A 24540-nucleotide genomic window follows, 5' to 3' on the forward strand; every position below is an offset into this window, starting at 1 on the left:
GTATTTTATTCTTTTTGTTGCAATTGTAAATGGGATTGTATTCTTAATTTCTCTTTCTGCTACTTTGTTGTTCATGTATAGAAACACAACTGATTTTTGTATGTTTATTTTGTATCCTGCAATTGACTGTATTCATTTATTATTTCTAAAAGTTTTTTTATTGGATTCTTTAGGGTTTTCTCTATATAAAATCAGGTCATCTGCAAATAGTGACAGTTTCACTTCTTCTTTTCCAATTTAGATCCCTTTTATTTCATTTTCTTGCCTTATTGCTCTGGCTAGGACTTCAGTTTTTCTCCATTGAGAACGATATTAGCTGTGGGTTTCTCATATATGGCCTTTATTATGTGGAGGTATTTGCCTTGTATACCTATTTTATTTAGCGTTTTTGTCATAAATGGATGCTGTATCTTGTCAAATGCTTTCTCTGCATCTATTGAGATGATCAAACTTCCCCTCCTCTTCAGTTTTTTGGAAGAGTTTGAGAAGGCTAGGTATTAATTCCTCTTTGAATGTTTCGTAAAATTCACCAGGGAAGACATCTGGTGCTGAACTTTTATTTTTTGGGAGGTTTTCGATCACTGTTTCAATCTCATTGCTAGTGATTGGTCTATTCAGATTCTCTGTTTCTTCTTGATTCAGTTTTGGAAGGTGGAATTTATCCATTTCTTCTAGCTCATCTAATTGGTTGGCGTACACCTTTTCATAGTATTCCCCTAAAATCTTTCGTATTTCTGAAGTGTCCGTTGTAATTTCTCATCTTTCATTTCTGATTTTATTTATTTGAGCCTGCTCTCTTTTTTTCTTGGTGAGTCTAGCTAAAGGTTTGTCAATTTTGTTTATCTTTTCAAAGAACCAGCTCTTGGTTTCATTGATTTTTTTTCTATTATTCTTTTAGTCTCTATTCCACTTATTTCTGCTCTGATTTTTATTATTTCCTACCTTCTGCTGATTTGGGGCTTTGTTTGTTCTTCTTTTTACAATTCCTTTAGGTGCACTGTTAGATTGTTTATTTGAGATTTTTCTGGTTTGTTGAGGTAAGCCTGAATTGTTCTAAACTTTCCCTCCTAGAACTGCCTTTGCTGTATCCCATAGATTTTGGCATGTTGTGTTTTCATTTTCATTTGTCTCCAGGTATTTTTTTATTTCTTCTTTGATTTCTCCATTGACCTAATCATCGTTCGGTAGCATTTTTTGGTCAGAAAGATAGTTGGTATTATTTCAGTCTTCTTAAATTTATTGAGACTTGCTTTGTGGCCTAATATGTGACCAATCCTGGAGAATATTCCATGAGCATTTGAAAAGAATGTGTATTCTATGGCTTTTAGATGGAATGTTCTATATATATCCGCTAAGTTCATCTGGTCTCATGTGTCGTTTAAAGCCAATGTTCCCTTGTTGATCTTCTGTTTGGATGACCTGTCCTTTGGTGCAAGTGGAGTGTTAAAATCCCCTACTATTATTGTGTTACTGTCTATTGCTCCTTTTATGTCTGTTAATAGTTGCTTTATCTATTTCAGTGCTCCTATGTTGGGTGTATAGATATTTATAAGTGTTATATCCTCTTGTTGGCTTGTTCCCTTTATCATTATGTAGTGCCCTTTGTCTCTTGTTATAGTTTTTGCTTTATTTTATTTTTTTTTTAAAGATTGGCACCTGAGCTAACAACTGTTGCCAATCTTCCTTTTTTTTTTTTTCTGCTTTTTCTCCCCAAGTCCCCCCAGTATGTAGTTGTATATTTCAGTTGTGGGTCCCTCCAGCTGTGGCATGTGGGACACTGTCCCAACCTGGCCTGATGAGCAGTGCCATGTCCACGCCCAGGGTCCAAACCAGCGAAACCCCAGGCAGCCATAGCAGGGCGTGGGAACTTAACATTTGGCCACGGGGCTGGCCCTAGTTTTTGTTTTAAAGTCTGTTTCGTTGGATATAAGTATTGCTACACCTGCTTTTTTTTTTTTTTTTTTTTTTTTGCCATTTGCATGGAGTATCTTTTTCCATCCCTTTGCTTTCAGTTTGAGTGTTTTTAGGTCTGAAGTGTGTCTCTTGTATGCAACACATACATGGGTCTTTTTTTTTTTTTATCCAGTTGGCCACACTATGCCTTTTGATTAGAGCATTTAGTCCATTGACATTTAAAGTAGCTATTGATAAAAAATGTACTTATTGCCATTTTGTTACGTTTTTTTTCCTGGGTGTTTTAGTAGTTCTTCTCTATTCCTTTCTTCTTCTCTTGCTCTCTTCCCTTGTTGTTTGATGGCTTTCTTTAGTATTATGTTTGGGTTCTTTTCTCTTAGCTATTTGTGTATTTATTATAGGTTTCTGGTGTGATTACCATGAGGTTCATATATAATAATCTATGTATATAACAATCGATATTGAGTGGATGGTCTCTTTAGCTCAAGCTGTTTCTAAAAGCTCTATTCTGTTACTCCCCTTCTCCCACATTTTATGTTTTTGATATTATCTCTAACCTCTTTTTTCGTGTGTGTGTTTCCATTATCCTCTTGTTACTGAAATAGCTAATTTTAGTACTTTTGTCTTTTAACCTTCATGTTATCTTCATAGGTGGGTGATCTGCTATCTTTACTATATTTTAGCCTTTACCAGTGGTTTTAGTACCTTTTTTTTTTCGATAATTTCCTTATTCCTATTTGTGATCTTCTCTTTCCCATTTTAATAAGTCCCTTTAGTGTTTCTTATAGAACTGGTTTCTTGGTGATAAATTCCTTTAATTTTTGCTTGTCTGGGAAACTCTTTCTCTCTCCTTCCATTCTGAATGATAACTTTCCAGGTAGTGTATTCTTGGCTATAGGTTTTTTCCTTTCAGCACTTTAAATATATCATGCTACTCTCTTCTAGCCTGTAGGGTTTCTGCTGAGAAGTCAGCTGATTGCCTTATGGGGTTTCCTTTGTATATCAGTTGTTGCCTTTCTCATGCAACTTTTAGCATTCTCTCTATCTTCAATCTTGGACATTTTAATTATAATGCGTCTTGGTGTGGGCCTGTTTGGGTTTATCTTGTTTGGTGCTCTCTGTGGTTCCTGTACTTGGATGTCTGTTGCCTTCCTTATGTTAGGAAAGTTTTCATTTATTATTTCTGCAAATAGATTCTCTTCCCCTTTGTCACTCTCTTCTTCTGGGACACCCATAATATGAATGTTAGTGCACTTGATAGTGTCCCAGAGTTCCATTAGACTGTTCTCATTCTTTTTAATTCTTTTATCTGTTCAGTTTGGGTGATTTCCTCTAGGCTTTCGTCCAGCTTGCTGCTCCATTCTTCTGTGTCATCTACTCTGCTTTCGAGTCCCTCTAGTGAATTTTTCATTTCCAGTATTGTATTTTTCATTTCTGATTGGTTCTTTTTTATATTTTCCAATGCTTTGTTGACGTTCTCACTGTGTTCATCCAGTCTTCTCCCAAGATCGTTAAACATCCTTATGACTTTTTGTTTTAAGTCTTTGTCAGGTAAATTGTTTATTTCTGTTTCACTTAGTTCTAGGATTTTGTCCTGTTCCCTTGGTTGAACGTTTTCCTTTGCTTCCTCATTTTACCTCTTTCTCTGTGCTTATATCTATTTGTTAGGTGGGTCAGCTGTGTCCCCTGATCTTGGAGAAGTGGCCTTATGTAAGTGATGCCTTTTGAGGTGCAGCTGTGTGCTTCCCTCTCCTCACCAGTCCAAATGTTCCATGAGTGACCCCTGTGTGGGCTGCTTGTGTCCTTCTGCTGTGTCAGGGTTGCTCTTGCTGCAGGTACCCAGGGAGTCTGTGTTTCCTCCCCTCGGCTGGCTGTTTGTAAATCTGGTTTGGGGAGTCCCAGTACAGTTGGCTACAAGGTCTAATAGCACACTCCTGTTGCAGTTTTTCTGTTAAGTGAATAGGCCCCCAGTGTGGCTGGTTGCTAGGCTCAGGGAATTAAAATTGCTGTAGGCCTCAGGCCTGCAAAGCTGTTGTCAGGTCTATCAGCATTGCAGCTGAGTAGAGCTGGCCCCAGGCACAGGAGCAGTCAATTGTTTCAGGCTTTGGAAGGCATGTCCTATCCCATATGAGGCTTTTTGAGAAGCACAGGTCTTCTGCCACTGATAAACCCCACCCCCCACAGTTTCACACCCACCATTGACACTGTCCTGGCCTGCACACACATCCCGAACCCCTGGAGTGTACCCAGTAGCCACACTGTGGGTGCCCCCACACTCTCCACCAATGCCCCACACATTCCCCATCTGCTAGGCCCTGCCTCACAGAATAGGACACACTACTTGCTTGCCTGCAAGTTGATGCACCCAGTCTGTATAGGCTAACAAGTAGCCTGAGGGCTTGCTCTTGGGTGGGTCCAGTCCTTAAGGTGAGCTGCCTGCCCTGGCTGAGCTGAATTATATTTGCACTCTAGTGGGTGTGGCACACCTCTGGGGTGATCAGCCAGGGGTTGAACTCCAATGGCATCTGCCACAGTCTATGTCAGCATGCCTGTACTAGGTCATAACAATGGCTTCCGCCAATGTCTCAGATCCCCATTAGGTCTCACCTCTACCTGAGATGCACTCAGAGCCTCCCAGGTGAGTCTCTTTTCACTAAAGGACTGTGCACCTTTCTGGTGATTTTAGGTTGCTTTCCGAGATGGATGTATTTGTGCATGGGCCCTTTAAGAGCTAGGTTTTTCGGCTTATGTCCCATAGCTTTTCTAGAGGTATTCCCTGTTGCAGTTAATAACCAGCAAAGGTAGATGTTATGATCCTTGTCTCAGTTGTGCTGAGTCTGAAGGATGCTTATAGTAGTAACACACCCATGCTCAGGTTCCCACTCCTCCAGGGAAGGCTGCATACCTTAGGGTTGCTCCTGGCCAGCTGGCTGTAAAGCTCCACAGCTCGCAAAAGCAGCTTTTTTCTCTCCAGAAGGAATTTCTGTCTCTTCCACCTCAGTCAGCACTGTCCCTTTTTGTGTGGGTTCTTTTTATCCAGTTTTCAGTTCTCTCTCAGGGGTAATTTTCCAAGAATAGTTGTAACCTGGTTGTGTTCATGGGAGGAGGTCAGTTCAGAGTCTGCTTAAGCCACCATCTTGACAAGATCCCCTATTTGTTGGTTTTATGTGTTGAAATCCATAGAGTAGAAGATGTCTCTAACTGCTCTTTCCTTCCACTAAAGATGTCTTTTTGAAGACATCAAATTCTTAATTTGAATGTTATCCGATTTATTAATCTTTTGCCATATGGATTTTACTTTTCATATCATGTTTTAAAAAAATTCTCCCTCAGTGTCAAGAAGATATTTTCTTATACTGTTTTATACACTTTTATTGTTTTGCCGCCCACATTTACATTAACAATCTGCCTGCTGGGCCTAGTGCAGTAGTGTTTACAATTAATTAATCACAGCCAGTTACAGATTTCTTTGTTCCTTTTCCACTCCCACTGCTTCACTTGACTAGCCTTAACAAAAATTAATAAAAAATAAAAAACAATCTGCCTAGAATTGATTTTTGTATGTAGCATGGAAGGAGTAGTTGTATTCATTTAAAAAACAGTGTTATTTTAGGTATTTTTCTGCAGTTTGCTTCTTTCAGTAAATAATAAGATAGTGGTATTTTCACAGTGGAACAGATACATCTACGTTATTCTTTTTAACTGTTGCGTAGAAGTCCATCAAATGGACATATAGTCATGTACCACATAATGACATTAAGGTCAATGAAGGACCACATATATAATAGTGGTCCCATAAGATTAGTCCCACATAGCCGAGGTGTGTAGTAGGCTATACCATGTAGGTTTGTGTAAGTACACTTTATGATGTTTGCACAACAATGAAATTGCCTAACTTGTCAGAACTATCTTCTTAAGTGATGCATAATTATACTATGGTTTGACCATTTCTCCATTGGTACACATTGAGCATTGAGCTAGTTTCCATTTGCTGCTATAACAAATAATGAACATTTTCAAGCATGTATCTTTGTGTATTTGGGAGAAAATATCTGTGGTTTGATATTAAAAGTGAAATTTCTGGATCATAAAGTATATACACTTAATGTTTTTAACCAAGTCAAATTGTCATCCAAAGCAGCATTATGTTCCTTGCCAGTATTTTATAAGAATACCCACTTCTCCACATCGTTACTAACAAGGTAATTAAACTTAAAACATATAGTGAACTGACAGGTGAAAAACGGTTTTTGATGTTGCTTGAATTAGGGTATCATTACTAGTGAGGCTGAATATTTTTATATATGTTTATAGGCCATTTGTAATTTTTGTGCTATGTGTTGCTTTTGCCTATTTTTCTATTGGCTATTTTTTATTGTTATTGATTTGTAGCAGTTATTTATATATCTGGACATTAATCTTTTATCTATTATATGTGTTACAAAGATTTTCTTCCAGTTAACTTAAAAAAATGGTTTTTGGTAATTGTACAGACATTGTTAATTTTAATATAGGCCAATTTATCCATCTTTTCTTTTAGGCATTTTGCTTTTGTGGTTTGAATATTTATGTATATTCTGCTTATATTTTTTAATTTGTTTGGTCCAAATTTGACATAATTATTAGATTAGGTTTATTAATTAGCTTACTCAAAGCCACTTTTCCAGAAATGGCATACATATCATCTGTGGGCTAAATTCAGCCTGTGAACTGTTTTGGTTAGATAGCAGAGAATTTGAATCACTATTTGAAAATCAGGGGGCGGCCCTGTAGCTGACTTGTTAAACTTGCGCACTCTGCCTCGGCCGCCCAGGATTTTGCTTGTTCGCATCCTGGGTGCAGACCTAGCACTGCTTATCAAGCCATGCTCAGGCAGCATCCCACATAGCAGAACTAGAAGGACACAAGGCTGAAGAGACAGGCAAAGGTCAAATCTAGGCCACAGCTAAGGCGCTGGGACTTTAGACCACAAGGAACCACTTAAAAATTTTAAGCAAAGGTGAAATCAAATCTGAATTTTAAGGCCATAAGACTGATGACTGCAGAGGATGTATGGAGACAAGAAAACCACCGTGGAGGTTGAATTAACAGAGCTAAAAATCCGAACAAAGAAACTGATATAATTTTTTAAAGAGAAACCAGAAATCCATATTTTTATGTGAATTCTCCTGCTTTTTATTTATTTTTAATTTTTTCTTAAGATTAGCCCTGATCTGACATCTGTTGCCAATCTCTTTTGTTCTTCTTCTCCCCAAAGTCCCCCAGCACATAGTTGTATATTCTAATTGTAGGTCCTTCTAGTTCTGCTGTGTGGAATTGCTGGGTCATAACTCTATGTTTAACCATTTGAGGAGCTGCCAGGCTATTTCCAAAATGACTGCACCATTTTACATTCACATCATTAGTATGTAAGGGTTCCAATTTCTTCACATCCTCACCAACATTCTCTATTGTCTGCCTTTTTGATAATAGCCATCCTAGTGTGATCTCATTGCGGTTGATGTTCACATTTCTATAATGACAGTGATATATATTAAATGTCTTTTCATGTGCTTATTGATCATTTGTGTGTTTTCCTTGGAGGAATGTCTATTTAGATCCTTTGCCAATTTTTCATTGGGTTATTTGTCTTTGTATTATTGAGTTCTAAGACTTGTTTTGTTTTATGCTGAGGAAGATTATTCCTGAGTAAGATCTGTACCAGTCTTTCTCCACTTTATATGTGGGTCACCACCACGGTGTAGATTGGCGCTCAGAATCCGAACCCACAAACCAGGGCCGCCAAAGCAGAGCACTTTGAACTTAACTACTATGCCACAGGGCTGGCCCCTAAGACTTCTTTATATATTGTAGATACAAGTCCCTTTTCAGATGTATAATTTGCAAATATTTTTCTCCCATTCTGGAGTTGTCTTTTCACTTTCTTCATAGCCACCTGTGAAGCACAAAAGTTGTTTTGATTTTGACAGAATCCAGTTTATCTATTTTTTCCCTTCGTTGCTTGTGCTTTTGATGTCATAACTAAGAAACCATTGCCTAATCCAAGGTTGTGAAGATTTATACCTTTGTTTTCTTCTAAGATCAGGGTTTTTTTTGTTTGTTTGTTTGTTTGTTTGTTTTTGTGGGAAGAGGGCAGGGAGATAATTTCTAAAGGTACATCTAATTTAAAATGTTGACAGAAATTGAAGTGGAGAAACCCAGCAAGCATTGAAAATTTGGTACCAGAAATTTCGAGAGAAAATAAGGTTGAAGTTGAATGAATGAAGAGTTTCCTCTTGCATAAAGGTGATAGTTGCAGCTATTAAAGAGGTGGGTGAAATTACTAGGGGAGAAACTTATAGAAGAGATTGGGGAAGGCTAGTGACAGATGTAGAATTGGAAAAAGGTGGAATCTCTCATGTTAAGGCACTAAAATGGAGCTGGGCAGACATGAGGAGGAGAAGAACAAATTCCTTCTTCAGGATGAACTCTTGAATTCATTATATGCCTGAAATGCATCTGCAAGTCTTCTCAAGGAAGATAAGATTACCAGGACAGAGACCCTGTTCCTGTCAGGAAGATACGATTATTGGGACAGAGACCCTGTTCCTGACAGTCATCTCCTACATTCCTAAGCTTGATAGCTTGTTTCAACGGATTGAAACAATGATTACATTGTTTCCCAATGTAATTACATCTTCCCAATGATTACATTGTGCCTGCAATTTGTTAAAAGACATTCCTTCCCAGGCCAGCCTGGTGACGTAGCAGTTAAATTCACATGCTCCACTTCGGCGGCCTAGAGTTCACTAGTTCGGATCCTGGGTGCGGACCTATGCACCACTTATCAAGCCATGCTGTGATGGGCATCCTACATATAAAATAGAGGAAGATGGGCACAGATGTTAGCTCAGGGACAATCTTCCTCAGGGGGAAAAAAACAAGATATTCCTTCCCTTTTTTTTTTGCATTTGTTAGCCATGACTATAAAACTTTTCTTCTCCCTCCAACAGCTAGAACACAATTCAAGTGCTACTTGAATCTGTGCTTCCCGGGCTGCAGCCCTAACAAACCCCAAATAAACTTCTTTTTGTTTTAAGTTTACCAGAGTCTACCTCATAATCGATTAGCACAGAAATTTGGGGAAACACCCCTTTGGCAGTGGAAGGAGAATAAATGGTAAATGAAAAAGACCAAGAGGTCAGTGAGGTAGGGAGACCACAATGGGACAGTGCTACAAAAGCCAAGACAGAGATAATTTTAAGATTTACTCCTGGCTGTTAAATACTGTATGATGAGGAAAATAAGTCTGAGATAAAGCTACTAGGTTTGTTTTATAAGATGCTATTGGTAACTTTCAGAAATGCAGTTTCAGGATAATCACTGGAGAACAAAACCTGATTGCAGTAAATTAAAGAGTAAGTGGAAAATAATAAAGGCAGAAACCAGATTTTGAGGAAATATCAAGAGTAGAATATTTTTAAAGATGTATGCTTCTGAAATGAAATGTTAATACAAACCTTTGAGCTTTTAAGTATCAAAACTTGCACTTGTAGCTGAAAAACAGGTGCATACATAGCCGAGTTAAAGGAAAAGAGAGATTATCCTAGTTACCAAATCTGTACTTTTTTTTTATTTGAACAGATAATTTATTTTTTAAGCCACTTTATTGAGGTATGATTAACATACGAAAAGCTGTACGTATTTATTATGTACAACTTGCTGAGTTTGGAGGTAAGTATACACCCATGAAATCATCACCACAATCTATACTATGAATATATCCATCATCCCCAAAAGTTTCCCACTCTTTGTTTGTTATTAATAATTTTATGTGATAAGAACATTTAACATAAGATCTACTCTCTTAGCAAATTTTTAAGTATACAATACAATATTGTTAACTACAGGCACAGTGCTATACAGTACATCTCTAGGACTTACGTATCTTGGATAACTGAAACTTTGTACCCTTTGACTAATACCTCCTTATTTCTTCCTTACCCAAATCCCTGGCAACCACTATTCTACTCTAGCTCTGCAAGTTTGGCTATTTTAGATTCCTCATAAAAGTGATATCATATAGTATTTATCCTTTGCGTCTGGCTTATTTCACTTAGCGGAATGTCCTCCAGGTTCATCCATACTATTGCAAATGGCAGAATTTCCTTCTCTTTTTAAGGCTGAATAATATTCCATTCTATGTGTATATGAGATTGTTTATCCATTCATCCATAGATGGATATTTAAGTTACTTCTGCCTGTTGAATATCGTGAATAATGCTGCAATGAGCATGGGAGTGTAAGTGTTTCTTCAAGATCCTGATTTCAGTTCCTTTGGATGTATACCCAGAACTGGGATTGCTAGATCATATGGTGGTATTAGCAAAACCGAAGTGGGTTCCCTCCTGGCAAGTTAAATCAGACTCTATATCAGAATTAGTTGTCTCACAAAGTAAAGTATATTTGCAGCAGATAGGAGACCATGAGGAATCATTTCCAGAGTCATGGGCTCCCTGAACAAAGAGAAGCAAGGACATTTATTTGGATGGGGAATGAATATTCAAAAGGGAGAGGTGGATATTCTCTTGCACAAGCTCAGCTGGGAAACGCGCTTCCAGCTACACTGCAGGTTATGGGAATAAGGCCTAAGCCCCTCCTGGAGAGATCTTAGCATTAAAAATAAGGCAAAGGTCATAGGCGGAGCTCTTGTGGTGAGGCTTGCTGTGGTTCAGGGTGGCTGGTGATGGCATCTCCTTAACATAACAAAAGGAAAAAGAACAATTTGGAAAAACAGTTAAAATATCTAAATCCACCCTTGAGTTCGTCGGGGTGACTAGTTGGTGACAGTAGTTCTATTTCTAATTTCTTGAGGATCCTCCATACTGTTTTCCATAGCGACTGTACCAATTGGCATTCCCACCAACAGTGCACAAGGGTTCCCTTTTCTCCACATCCTCACCACCACTTATCTCTTGTATTTTTATAGTAACCATCCTAACAGAGGTAAGTGATATCTCATTGTGGTTTTGATTTACATTTCCTCGATGATTAGTGATGTTAAGCACCTTTTCATGTACCTGTTGGCTATTTGGATATGTTCGTTGGAGAAATGTCTATTCAGTTCCTTTGCACATTTTTAAATCAGCTTATTTATTTTTTTACTATTGAGTTGTAAGAGTTCCTTATATATTTTGGATATTAACCTCTTATCAGATATATGGTTTGCAAATATTTTCTTACATTCTGTAGGTTGCCTTTTCATTTTGCTGGTTCCTTTACTGTGCAGAAGCTTTTAGTTTGAAGCTTGTCTATTTTTACTTTTGTTCCTTGTTCTTTTTGTGTCATACCCAAGAAATGCTTGCCAAGGCCAGTGTTAAGAAGCTTTTTCTCCATGTTGTTTTCTAGGAGTTTTATTGTTTCAGGCCTTACATTTAAACCTTTAATCCATTTTGAGTTGATTTTTGTGTATGGTGTAAGGTAGGGCTCCAGTTTCATTCTTTCATATGTGGCAATCCAGTTTTCCCAACACCATTTATGTAAGAGACTGTCCTTTTCCCATTGTGTTGTCTTGGCACCTGTGGCTACCTCAGTTGACTATATGTGGATGGATTTATTTCTGGGCTTTCTCTTCTGTTACATTGGTCTTTTTATATCTGTTTTTATGCCAGTACTGTACTATTTTGATTACTGTAGCTTTGTAATATATTTTGAAATCATGAAGTGTGATGCCTCCAGCTTTGTTCTTCTTGCTCCCAATTGCTTTAGCTATTCTTGTGGTTCCATGTTGTTGACAAAAATAAACCATAACCAATCTATAAATGAAAATTTGGGTGAGTTTATTCTGAGCTTAAGTTTTAGGATTATAACCCGGGAGAGTCTTTCCACAAAGGAACAGAGGACTCCAAAGAAGTCGGGGTACACAGGGTGGTTATATACCCTCAAAGAGGGTGTTTCACATATGATTGAAGTGTCCCTCCCACAGTAGTCACAAGATCGCCCTGTCAGCACAGCGCTTGATGGACACAGCAGGTAGTGGGTCTGCTATCTCGGTGGGCGTAGCAGGAGGCAAGTCTATTGTCTCAAGCTGGGCGGTCACAGGTGAGCGCAGCAATCAGTGTCTAGCCTAAGGAAAGATACTTAATCTTTAAGGAGATGCCGACAACGTTGGGAGGGGGAGAGAAGTTGCACCTTTATCTCAAGGGCCTTTGTTCTTGCCATAGGGAATCTCTAAAGCAGATATACAATGCATGCTCAACGGCCTCGGTCAGGCCGTTTTGGAAAGACACGGTCAGGCCGAATTAGGTTTATACCAAATGGCTTCCTCATATACTCCAGTATATCCTATTGCTTGCCATTTTTATTTGTCAATGTGAATTTTAGGATTTTTCTTCCCGTTTTTCTATGAAAAATCCTATTGGATTTTGATAGAGATTGCTGAATCTGTAGATCACTTTGGGTAGTGTGGACTTCTTAATGGTGAAGATTTGGGCAGTTATTATCTGACCTTTAGTTATGAAATTTAAAATGTCATTTCAGGTTTAATACATTTTCCCTGGTAATTTCTCTTTGATAATGACCACCTTTTATGAGGTGGTCATTTCTCACTGAACATGAAAATGGCCTGTATCAGGGAGCAGGAAAAAGTCAATAATCAAAACTGGTGCTTTGAGGTAGTAAGGGAAGGGCAGCAACCAGTACCATATGAAGAAAAACAGTGAGGTGGATTTTATTACTTTAGCATTCAGAATTTATGGTAGTCACTATACCCACCACGTAACCACAAACTGTAGAAGCTTTATTTGTAATTGAAGCAAAATCAAAGTTAGCGAAGACAAGTAAGCAGGAAGAGGCAAGGCAAGTTGCTGCCATCGTGGATGCAGAATGTTTGGTGAAGAAGCCCTAATCTGCGCCACAGGACACCATTCTTGTTCAAATAAAGAGGGAGGAATTTTGCAGCAAGGAATTGATTTCTTCATCAGTATTACAGAAATAATAAAGGAACAGAGCAATATGCAAATCAATAATTGTATTTTTTCAAGTTTTGGATGAACGCCACAAATAAGAGTTGGCTACTAGTGGTGCCTTTTGATGACTTATTAAGGTACATTAGCTCACTTTCCAAGAAACCCTTGGAAGCTTTTAAATTGAGGTAGTTTCTTAGCGTGTGCCATGAAGAAATAGGGCTGAAACTAAATCTCTGTGGGTTTTTTAGTCATGAAAATTTATTTGTTTAGAAACAACCCTGTAAATAACCTGCCATATATTTAAAGATACATGAAACTCATCATGGATCTGGGCATATAGAATGCTATGGTGGGAAATAATTTATCCTTATCTAATAGAGTCTTTAAAATATAATGGTTATAAGTAACAATGCACATGTGAAAACATTTAAAACTGACTACGTGGTACTTGTATTTTTGGGCTTAAACACAGATACTCATTGTGTATAGAGTAAGTCCTCTGTTAAATATACATGCACATAGTTTCTAGTTAGATAAGATGTGCATGATGTTTGAGATTATTTACCAGAATATTTTTCAAGTTCTCCAATGTAAGAAGTATTTACTTAGACCCCAAAAGTGAATTTACATTTTGAAAGTATAAATTCTATCAGCCAAACACCAAATTTATTTACTTTAGTTATTGTTAAATATACTTTTGGTGTTAATAGGCTACATAATCACTTTTTTAAAAAAAGATGTGGTGTAAGAAATAAATACATTGCTGTTGAGGTCATAATCTCTTCCTTTGGATAATATATCAAAACATTTAAATAACGATAAACATTATGACTTATTGAAGGCCAAAGTAGCTAGTGATCCTGCCTGTGCTCTTTTTGAATCCTCTTTCTTTAATCTTCAATAAGGCAGTTGACATACATCCATCAGAAGTGCCATAGTGAACCTGACGGACCTGGGATAGCAGCATTAACTAGCGAGGAGCGAACTCGATGGGCTAAGGTTGTAATTTATACTTGTCTTTTTTTTCCCTCTTGAGGTATAATTGACCTGTAACATATTTCAAGTGTACAATATAATGATTCAATATTTGTACGTATTGTGAAATGGTACCACAATACATCTAGTTAACATCCATCACTACACATAGTGACAAAAGTTTTTTTTGTGATGAGAATTTTTAAGATCTACTCTCTTAGCAACTTTCAAATATACAGTACAGTATTATTAACTATAATTTACACTTTTCTTAGTGAACCTTTTCCCTAAGAAACTATTTTGAGGTTTTCTGGATATAGTGTATTTAATTTGTAACATTTAATCATTGTTTCCTTGACCTTTAGGCACGAGAATATTTGGTTAGTCTTGATCCAGAGAACTTGACTATGTTAGAAAAAATTCAGAGCAGTTTACTGGTGTATTCCATAGAGGATGGCAGTCCACATGTAACACCAGAAGATTATTCTCAGGTACTTAACTATCTTGTTCTGTTATTTCTTCCCACAGATTTTTCTGGAGGACTGTTGTGTATTGAATGAGAGAAGATTTTTTTGTTACTTGCAGGCTCTCCAAACTTTTTCTTAGCTATGATATATACATGTACCAAATTGAATCTTATATATAAATAAATAATGCTTTGTAAATTCTTGCCCCATTGTTTAGTTCTGTTTAGATATTTCTTGAACATTGTTTAAAGAAAATATGAGTATTGTTTGCTAACCACATGTCAGCGTTTCCCAATCTTTTCATTGATTGCATATATAGAAAATTTGCACAGGGCACTAGGCTAAATGAGCTTTTCATGCCAAAGGTGATATGAGACTCTGCCTATGACCCACACCAGTGTACTTTGACACCTTTGTTGGTAAAGTCTGTTTTAAGAATTATTTCACTTTTGTAAGTAATTTATCATTTGGTTTTATTGAACACGCTGACTTTAGTGAATTTAAGGGTAAATGTGGCCTTGCTTTTTTTTTTACCCTGGGGTAATATTATCATTTCCTGTGAAGTAATAAAAGGTATTAGTCATATTTGTAGAAGTCTCATAGTCTTTTGAAAGCACTTAAATTATTTCACAATGCATCTCATAGTCTTTTGAAAGCACTTAAATTATTTCACAATGCATTCATCAAAATTAAATGACAGGAATAATATAATACAGGATTGAAAAACCTTGTAGCTAGAAACCAACTTTTCCTCTTCTTTAACTGTGTTTTTTTTAGTAGAAGAATTACCAAACTTCTTGAGGAATATGTTTTAATGCAGGGTTGTTCAAATTTTTTTTACTGCAATCTATAGTTATACAGTTAGATTGGAGCCCGCTACACACACGTATGTATGTGTACACATGCATATGTCGTTTCATAAAACAGCAATTACTTTTACTATCTGTCATATACTCTGATATTTATATTCTATTTAATTCTTTCTTTTTGTAAAGAATGTTCACTGTGATGCACTAAATTGATTTCATGACCCACTAATGGGTCAAAAGCTACCATTTGGGAAACAAATGAATTCTTGAAATATTTTCCTCATAACTAGACTTTAATGACTAAACTTAGCTAGGCCTTTTACACTATTCGAGTTGCAAAAGCCTTCTCTTTTCCATTGTATGTCCTCTAAACATCCATGAATATTGTACAGCATTTTTTTTTCTGCTAGGATTTCTTGAGATTTTGAGAAGTATCTAAAGTCAGGGCCAGAATATTATTATCTCTTGAGTATAATTGTTATTATTTTATTAAATTTGGATTACCTGATGAGGAAAAATGAGATAATGTATGTATAAGATATAAATACTTACAAACCAATATTAAAATCCTTTTAATTTGGAAATATTCCATTTATTTTAGGTAACTACAATGCTTCTTACTGGAGACCCAACAGTGCGCTGGGGTGACAAATCCTATAACTTGATTTCCTTTGCTAATGGAGTATTTGGCTGTAATTGTGATGTAAGTAAACTACTGAAGTTATTTTTTTCCTTTTAATGTTTTAGGTTAATTTAATGGCAATAAAGTACAGTACTTACATTGTGCTGTGGTAGTATAAGTAAACATTTCTTTAGTTTTATGGCATTATAGTAAAAGGTTTAGTTATGAATTCTCAGTGAAAGTAGAGTATAGGGCAAGTTATTTTCATCTGTAGTAAGGCTAACAGTTAGGTGTGTATAAAATTTGTATGTATTTTTACGCAGTATAAGCTCTTTAAAATCCACTGTTACTTGTTTTTTGAGAATTACAACCTATTTTAAAAGTTATTGTATAGCATTATGCATATGTTCTATGCACAGAGAAATATATCTGGATTTATTTCTAGATTTACGTAATAATTTTGTATACCTATTTCCCCTAAAATGGCATATGATCTTTGGAACATTATTTGTTTACACTATGGATATTAAAATGTCTGGTACTTAATACCACTTTTTACCTTCTTCATTAAAAAAAACCCAAAACTTTTCTTGTTTCTCTTCTGTTCTCCCATAGTCATCTTTATTAGCTCTATCTTGCCAGTTTCTGAGGGACATTCAGGAGGTTCAAGAAAATTAGAAAATCAGCCTCAGTTAGAGTTGCAACACACACTTGTAATCTCGTTGTGACATTTTTCATAAAGTATATAATTTGGTATAAAATAGTATGAGGATTTAGATTTTTTATTTGTTTTTGGTGGCCTTCCTCCAAAAGCATTTAATGACTGTAAAATACTGATAAGACCTGTTACACTGATCTGGGTTCAACAGTTGTATTTATCAGTATTTATTTAGTTTTAGGTGATAGAAACCTGAATCAAACTAGCATTAGCTTAAGAAGATATTTGTTGGCATAGGAGTACAGCTAAATTTCAGAAAGACTGATTTCCAGTGTCCAAATGCTTTCATTAGAAATTTCTCTCTGTTTTTTGGCATTACTTTACTATGTTTGGCTTTTATTTTTAGGGAGACTACCCCATGCGATTCTTGTATCCACAATATCATGTCTTCACAGTTCTCTTCACAGATTAGTGCTCCTCGTGGAAATAGCCAGCTTTTTTCCCTAGCAAAAGTCCTGGGAATAGTGTTCATTGGTTGTGCGCGGCCTGTGTGAATCAGGGGCCCATTCTAGGGAATCAGGTGCTGTGATTCGTCTGGCCTTGGAACCTCGACAGTAGAAACACCCCCATTCAAACCACCACAGAGAGGAGTGGTGGTTGCCTAAAGAAAAATAAAGTTGCTATTATCACAGAAGAAGGTGGAGTGGTTGATGAGCGGATACTAAAACTAGATGTCTATTATAGGAGCTCATCAGAGTGAAAGATTGCCATGAGTCATTTTGAAGATTTGTTGTCTTTCCTCTTCCTTGGAGTCTGTGGTTGACAAAATATTTCTGGTTAATTGCCTCAGTTTTCTTCTCTTCGGCCTTGTTTGATTCTTCGTGACCTCCTCTGTCTGGCTTATATCTTTGTATTCCCTGGAAACTATCCTTTGTTAACTGGCTAACTTCCTCCTGGCTTCTTCCCTCCATTTCTCTTTGACCTGTGGGCTGAAGTTGATTACTCTCTGCTCCATATGAATGTGGCTCTGCTTCCATACGAATGTGGCTCTGCTTCCATCCTCCTAAAAGTCCTTTCCTCTACTAATTCTAAAGCTGACCTTAATTTTAGTCATACTTTTTCCCCTATGCCTGCTCTCTTCCTTGGGTTAATAGTTTGGTTGACCATTTTTGGTGGCTTACAGTTATGCTTTTCTAGTTTTTACCTATTATTCTCTTTTGAGAGTTCTGTTTCACTATATGCTAAATTGTTCAAATTGGATGTTATATTGTTACATAAGGGTAAGTTGCTCTCATTATCAAGAACTCATCATCTTTCTTTTCTCCGTCACTCCCAACCCCCAGAAAACCACTTAGCACTTTTTGATTTTTACTAATAGCACCAACATCGTGCTGTTTGCTCAAATTCAGGATAAAAATAACTTTAATGATCTTTTCTATCTCTGAATAAAGAATATTGGTCCCATAGTGAGCATACATCTCAGCACAACCAAGATGCTTTCCTATAGTAAGTGCATGGACATGTTTTATGTGTATATATTAACATCTATATATTTATAACATCAATCTGATTATCTCCACTTGATAATCTTCTTTTAAAGTTCCATTAGGTTTTCCTTGTAACCTAGGATGATTACAGAAAATGTAATTTAACTTCTGTAAAACATCATTAGTAAAGTGTATAAACTAAAGTAGAAGTGTTCTTAATCCAAAGCTGTGTTTCTGCTCTCTTCCATTGGTACTTGAATATGTGCTTTTGTGATTATACTAATTAATTGCTTTTCCCTTTTAGGATTTAAAATCCTAAGGTCACCTTTTTTGTCTTCTCTATGAAGGCTTCATTAGAGGGCTTTGTGAAGAGCACATAGGAAGCATATAATAAACACTAGTTGTCAATAATAACAACAGTTACTAATTATTGTGTGGACCGGGTTCTGTAGAGGGCACTTTATAAGCATTATTACTATTGTTTTTAACAGCAACTGTATGAAAATAGGTATTATTATCCCCACTAACAAATGAGTCAGTTTACTTAAAGAATTAAGTGGCTTTCTCATAGTTGCACAGCTAGCAAGTGGTGGGGTTTGGACTCAGAACCGAAGTCCACATTTTTAAACAGTATGTTACACATAATGTCTCCATATGAATGAAAAAAAAAAAAAGATGGCCAGCTCTGGTTGCCTAGTGGTTAAGTTCAGCACACTCCAATTTGGCAGCCTGGGTTCAGTTCCTGGGCATGGACCTATACCACTCATCTGTCAGTGGCCATGCTGTGGCAGTGGCTCACATACAAAAAGAGGAAGATTGGCAACAGATGTTAGCTCAGGTCAAATCTTCCTCAGCAAAAAAAGAGAGAGGTAAACCTTATGTGAACAAATAAAGTGTCAGGAAAGTATTTGAATTTTTTATATTTCCTAACTTTTTATTTAAATTGTTTATTAGCTTTCCACTGGGAGCTGGATGGGTAGAATTGTAAGTCAGAGACTTACGTCCTTCAGTCTTGCTCTTTCTTGCCGGTTCCAGTAAAAAAGAGATTAATACTATTGTCTCACATGAAACAATATATGTGATATCTGTGAAATTCTTTGTAAAGCTCTGAAGTGCTACACAGTTGTGAGATGCAGTTAGAAAAGGAGTTTGTCAATGACCTGTGGGTCTTGTTATGCATGCTGTTGCTGACATGTGGGATGAGCTGCTGACGTGTCTTGTATTGACCTCCTTTGTGAGCATTTTCCTGATGTTGTGGCTGCTACCTACTGGGTACCAGTATACTGTGCTTCTCAGGCTCCATTGGACCATGATATGGGGTAGCAGTGCTGTGTGATGTTAGGGTGATGTTTAAGGCAACTAATTACTCCCTCTGAAACTGGACCCAAGTCGGGTGGGTCCATATGTTAAGCCTCCCTTTTTTCTCTCCAAGGTTAGCGTTGTCACATTCTGTCATGAATAGTAACTGTGTTTAATGTAAAGTGGTAGCATTAACATAGAGGAAAAAAAGCATCTGATGTAATTGTCATCAAAGGAACATGGAGAAAATAAGGCAAAAAGTTTGTCCTCTAAAATAAATGATGGGAAAATTCACTAGCTGCAATTCCTTTTTCTAAATATAGCTGTCAAACCTGTAGCACCCTGGTAACTCAGCCCATATTTGCCACATTCCTTAAACATTGAAGATTATTTCCGCCACATCTGAATATTCTTGTAGATATATACACAAAATTATTATTTGTTTTTTTCTTTTTGAAGATTGGCACCTGAGCTAACATGTGTTGCCAATCTTTGGGGGTTTTTTGCTTCTTCTCCCCAAAGCCCCCTAGTACCTAGTTGTATATTCTATTTGTGAGTGCCTCTGGTTGTGCCATGTGGGACGCTGCCTCAGCATGGCCTAGTGAGTGGTGCCATTGTCCACACCCAGGATCTGAACCAGCAAAATGCTGGGCCACTGAAACGGAGCGCACAAACTTAACCAGTCGGCCATGAGGCCAGTCCCAAAATCGTTATATTTTTTAATACCCAAATAGTGGCCTATGTCTTTTCCTACAGAAGTTCATCCTCATCCTCAGTGTAGCCTTCAGATAGTCTGCCATCCCCATATGCTTTTCCACAGTGCTCTTACAATTCCAGAGCATCTTAGTATTGCATACATATATATATAGCTGCTTTGACTTCCAGTCCAAGTAGAAATTTATGTTCTCTAGATTGTTCATGTTTACTTTATACCCCTCCCTATTACCTCAAGAGCCCTAATTAGGTGCTTCCAACTTTAAATATTTGTTCTTTCTCAGAAAATAAAATACAGCAGATATATACTATACTGTGGAATATCCATATCTTTTTTATTAGGAGGTGAAGCATTTGAGAATTCTGTACTTTATTATGTGTTAAGAATGGGGGAAAGTGAAAACAAAATACTGGTAAAGTTTTAACTTGACATAAAGTATTGATGTCAAGTATTCAAAATCTTGTGTATTTTTGTTTTAGCATGCTCCTTATGATGCAATGATTATCGTAAACATCAGCCATTATATTGATGAGAAAATTTTGGAGAATGAAGGAAGATGGAAGGTATGTTAGAACAAATATTCCTCCTTTTTCCCCTCATATTTTTATAGATATAATGTTTTTAAGTCTTCCATATTTTCAGGGTTCAGAAAATGTACGGGATATACCACTTCCAGAGGAGCTTATTTTCACTGTGGATGAGAAAGTATTAGATGATATCAACCAAGCTAAAGCCCAATATCTCAAGCAGGTAGATTTTTCACTTTTCTCTTAGATAGTAACTGCTTTTGACTATTATATATAAAAATTTGGCTATCATCCAAGCATGACAGCATAAAACATTTTTAAATTATAGCTTTTATACTTTTAATTATTTATGTCTGATGATTACTTTAATGCAAATGATGACTTGGTTGTCTTTGGGGTATCTTCCTTAGGTGACTTTTTACTGTTCCCATTTAATTTTTTTTGTTAGGCCTCTGATCTGCAGATTTTCGTGTATGCCTTTACATCTTTTGGCAAAAAGTTAACCAAGAAGATGAGGCTTCACCCTGATACGTTTGTTCAGCTTGCACTTCAGCTGGCCTATTATAGACTTCACGGATGGTAAGGACCATTTGTTTTCCATTTTCAGAATCTTGAAGTCAGGGGTATGTCTTTATCATGGCTGTTCCATCCTAACTCCCCAGTGTTTTTTCCGACTTTTTTCCCAATTTACACTGTGTCCTAATTTGAAATTCCATCAACAGTGTATTAGAGTTTCAATCTGTGACACTTTCACCACTTTCACAGTCTTTGTTTTTCATTACCTTAATATTTTTGAAGTGTCTGCTCTCTTCTAAGAGGAGTTTTGCCATTCTTTGGAATTCAGATCACTTGGTTTTCTTGCAGCCTCAGTATTCAGAAGGGTTCATGAAAAGATGTGATTTTATAAATTATCAAGTCTTCACTCATTTTTAGGACAGGAGAGATGGTATGTTATGACTTTCTACATCCTCAGCAGAAGTGGAAGCTCCTTGATCTTGCTTTTTTTAATCCACTCTGAGAATATCTGTCTTTAAATAGGATGTTTAGATTATTTACATTTAATATAACTATTAATAAAGTTGCGTTTAAGTCTGCATCTTACTTGTTTTCTCTTTATCCCATCTGTTTCTTTCGTTCTTTCTTTTTTATCCTCTTTTGAATTCATGGGGTATTTTTTTTATTGTTTCATTTTATCTCCATTGTCAGCTGTTCTGATTTTTTGTTTGTTTTAGTAGTTGCAGTGGGGTTTGCAAAATGCATCTTTAACTTATCGCAGTCTACCTTCAAATGATATTTTCCACTACAAATATAGTGTAAGAAGCTTAAAGCAGAATGCTTCTATTTTGCTTCTCACATTCTTTGTGCTGTTGTCATACGTTACACTTTTACATATTTATATACCTCACAATGCACTGTTACTATTTTTGCCTTAAGCAGTCAATTATCTTTTTTTATCCTGGTAAAGTGTATATACAATAAAACTTACAGTTTTAATCCTTTTTTTTTTTTGGCTGAGGAAGAGTCACCCTGAGCTAACATCTGTTGCCAATCTTCCTCTTTGTGTATGTGAGCCACCCTCACAGCATGGCCACTGACAGACAAGTGGTGTAGGTCCGTGCCTGGGCACCAAAGCACGGTGCACTGAACTTAACCACTAGGGCACCAGGGCTGGCCCTTAACCATTTTTTTTTTTTTTAAAGATTTTATTTTTTTTCCTTTTTCTCCCCAAAGCCCCCCGGTACATAGTTGTATATTCTTTGTTGTGGGTCCTTCTAGTTGTGGCATGTGGGACGCTGCTTCAGCGTGGTTTGATGAGCAGTGTCATGTCCGCGCCCAGGATTCGAATCAACGAAATACTGGGCCGCCTGCAGCAGAGCGCACGAGCTTAACCACTCGGCCATGGGGCCAGCCCCTGGCCCTTAACCATTTTTAAGTTTTTAATCCACTGGCATTAATTAAATTCACAATGTTGTGAAACCATCACCACTATCCATTTCCAAAATATTTTCATCACCCCAAACAGAAACTCTGTACCCATTAAGCAATAACTTCCCATTCCTCCTTCTGTCCCAGCCCCTGGTAACCTCTAATCTCTTTCTGTCTCTATGAATTTGCCTGTTCTAGATATTTCCTGTAAGTGGAATTATACAGTATCTGTCCTTTTGTGTCTGGTTTCTTTCACTTAAGATAATGTTTTCAAGGTTTATCCATGTTGTAGAATTGTAACTTCATTCCTTCTGATGGCTGAATAATATTCCATTATATGGATTTATCACATTTTGTTTACCCATTCATCTGTTGATAGACACTTAGCTTGTTTCTACTTTTTGGCTATTGTGAATAATGCTGCTGTGAACATTCATATACACATGTCTGTTTGAGTCCCTGTTTTCAGTTATTCTAAGTGTATATCTAGGAGTGGAATTGCTGGGTTGTGTGGTAATTCTAAGTTTAACTTTTTGAGGAACTACCAAACTATTTTCCACAGTTGGCAACACCATTTTACATTCCTACCAGCAGGTTCTAATTGTGCCACATCTTTGCTAACAGTTATTTATTTATTTTTTCTGGGTTTATTTATTTTATTTTATTTATTTAATTTTTTAAAAATTTTTATTGCAGTAACATTGGATTATAACATTATATAGCTTTCAGATGTACATTGTAATATATTTTAAATTCTGTATAGATTACATCATGTTCCCCACCCAAAAACTAATTATAGTTCATCACCACACATGTGAGCCTAATCACCCCTTTTGCCCTCTCCTCACCCCTCTTCTCCTATGGTAACCACCAATCCAGTCTCTGTTGCTGTGTATTTCTTTGTCGTTGTTTTTGTCTTCTACTTATGAGTGAGATCATATGGTATTTGACTTTCTCCCTCTGACTTATTTCACTTAGCATAATACCCTCAAGTTTTTTCTGTTTTTAAAAAATTATAGCCATCCTAGTAGTTGTGAAGTGGTATCTCTTGCGGTTTTATTTTCATTTCTCTAATGACTAATAAGGTTGATTATCTTTTCATGTGTTTATTGGCCGTTTCTATATCTTCATTGGCAAAATGTCTATTCAGGGTCCTTTGTGCATTTGGTAGTTGGTTTGTTTGTCATTTTGTTGTTGAATTGTAAGAGTTCCTTATATGTTTTGGATATGAAACTCTTATCAAATATGTGATTTGCAAATATTTTCTCCCATTCTGTGAGTTGTCTTTTCACTCTCTTCATGGTATCTTTTCACAAAGATTTTAATTTTGATGTCCAATTTATCTATTTTTTTTTCATTTGTTGCCTGCTTTTGGCATCATGTCTAAGAAATCATTGCCAAATCCAACGTCAAAAGCTTTTTCCCTATGTTTTTTTCTAAGAATTTTATAGTTTTAGATCTTACTTTGGATCTCTGATCCCTTCTGCATTAATTTTTGTATATGGCATATGGTACGGGTCCAAATTCATTCTTTTGCATGTGGATATCCAGTTTTCCTAGCATTATTTGTTGAAGAAACTGTTCTTTCCCTATTGAATGGTCTTGACCCTCTTGTGCAAAATCAGTTGACCATAGCTGTGATGCTTATTTTTGGGCTTCTAATTCTGTACCATTGGTCTATATATCTCTTGTGCCATTCTTCTTGTACCCATACAATACTGTTTTGATTATTGTACCTTTGTAGTAAGTTTTGAAATCTGGAAGTGTGAGTTCTTCACCTTTGTTCTTTTTTTCAAGATTTTTTGGCTATTCTGGGTCACTTGAAATTCCTTGTGTGTTTTAGGATGAGTTGTTCCATTTTTGCAAAAATGTTGGGATTTTGATAGAGATTGCATTGAATCAGTAGATCAGTTTGGGTAGTATTGTCATCTGAACAATATTAAGTCTTTTGGTCCACAAACATGGGGTCCCTTTCCATCTATTTGTGTCTTTTTAAATTTCTTTCAGCAATGATTTGTAGTTTTCAGTGTACAAGTCTTTTCACTTCCTTCGTTAAACTTAATCCTGAGTACTTTATTCTTTTTGATGCTATTGTGAATGGAATTTTTTTCTTAATTTTTTTTCCGGATCATTCATTGCTAGTGTATAGAGATGCAACTGATTTTTGTGTGTTGATTTGGTATCTTGAAACTTTG

The 24540-nt window shown here is 36.6% G+C and overlaps 1 protein-coding gene and 1 long non-coding RNA gene across 16 annotated transcripts in view; one reads left to right on the forward strand and one right to left on the reverse strand.

The window, feature by feature from the left end:
- Nucleotides 1–24540, forward strand: part of CROT (carnitine O-octanoyltransferase) — an 85896-nt gene that overhangs the window by 49551 nt on the left and 11805 nt on the right. For all 15 annotated transcript variants that reach the window (XM_070265588.1, XM_070265585.1, XM_070265587.1 and 12 more), the window contains 6 exons: nt 13766–13859; nt 14201–14326; nt 15713–15814; nt 20372–20455; nt 20535–20642; nt 20868–20998. In XM_070265588.1, the coding sequence (XP_070121689.1) occupies nt 13766–13859; nt 14201–14326; nt 15713–15814; nt 20372–20455; nt 20535–20642; nt 20868–20998 (645 nt within the window). The remainder of the gene's footprint in view (nt 1–13765; nt 13860–14200; nt 14327–15712; nt 15815–20371; nt 20456–20534; nt 20643–20867; nt 20999–24540) is intronic.
- Nucleotides 1–24540, reverse strand: part of LOC138923892 (uncharacterized) — a 35353-nt gene that overhangs the window by 6437 nt on the left and 4376 nt on the right. The gene's annotated exons all lie outside the window — the stretch shown is intronic.

Source organism: Equus caballus, chromosome 4 (genome assembly GCF_041296265.1).
Source record: "Equus caballus isolate H_3958 breed thoroughbred chromosome 4, TB-T2T, whole genome shotgun sequence".
In the NCBI taxonomy this organism is placed as follows: domain Eukaryota; kingdom Metazoa; phylum Chordata; class Mammalia; order Perissodactyla; family Equidae; genus Equus; species Equus caballus.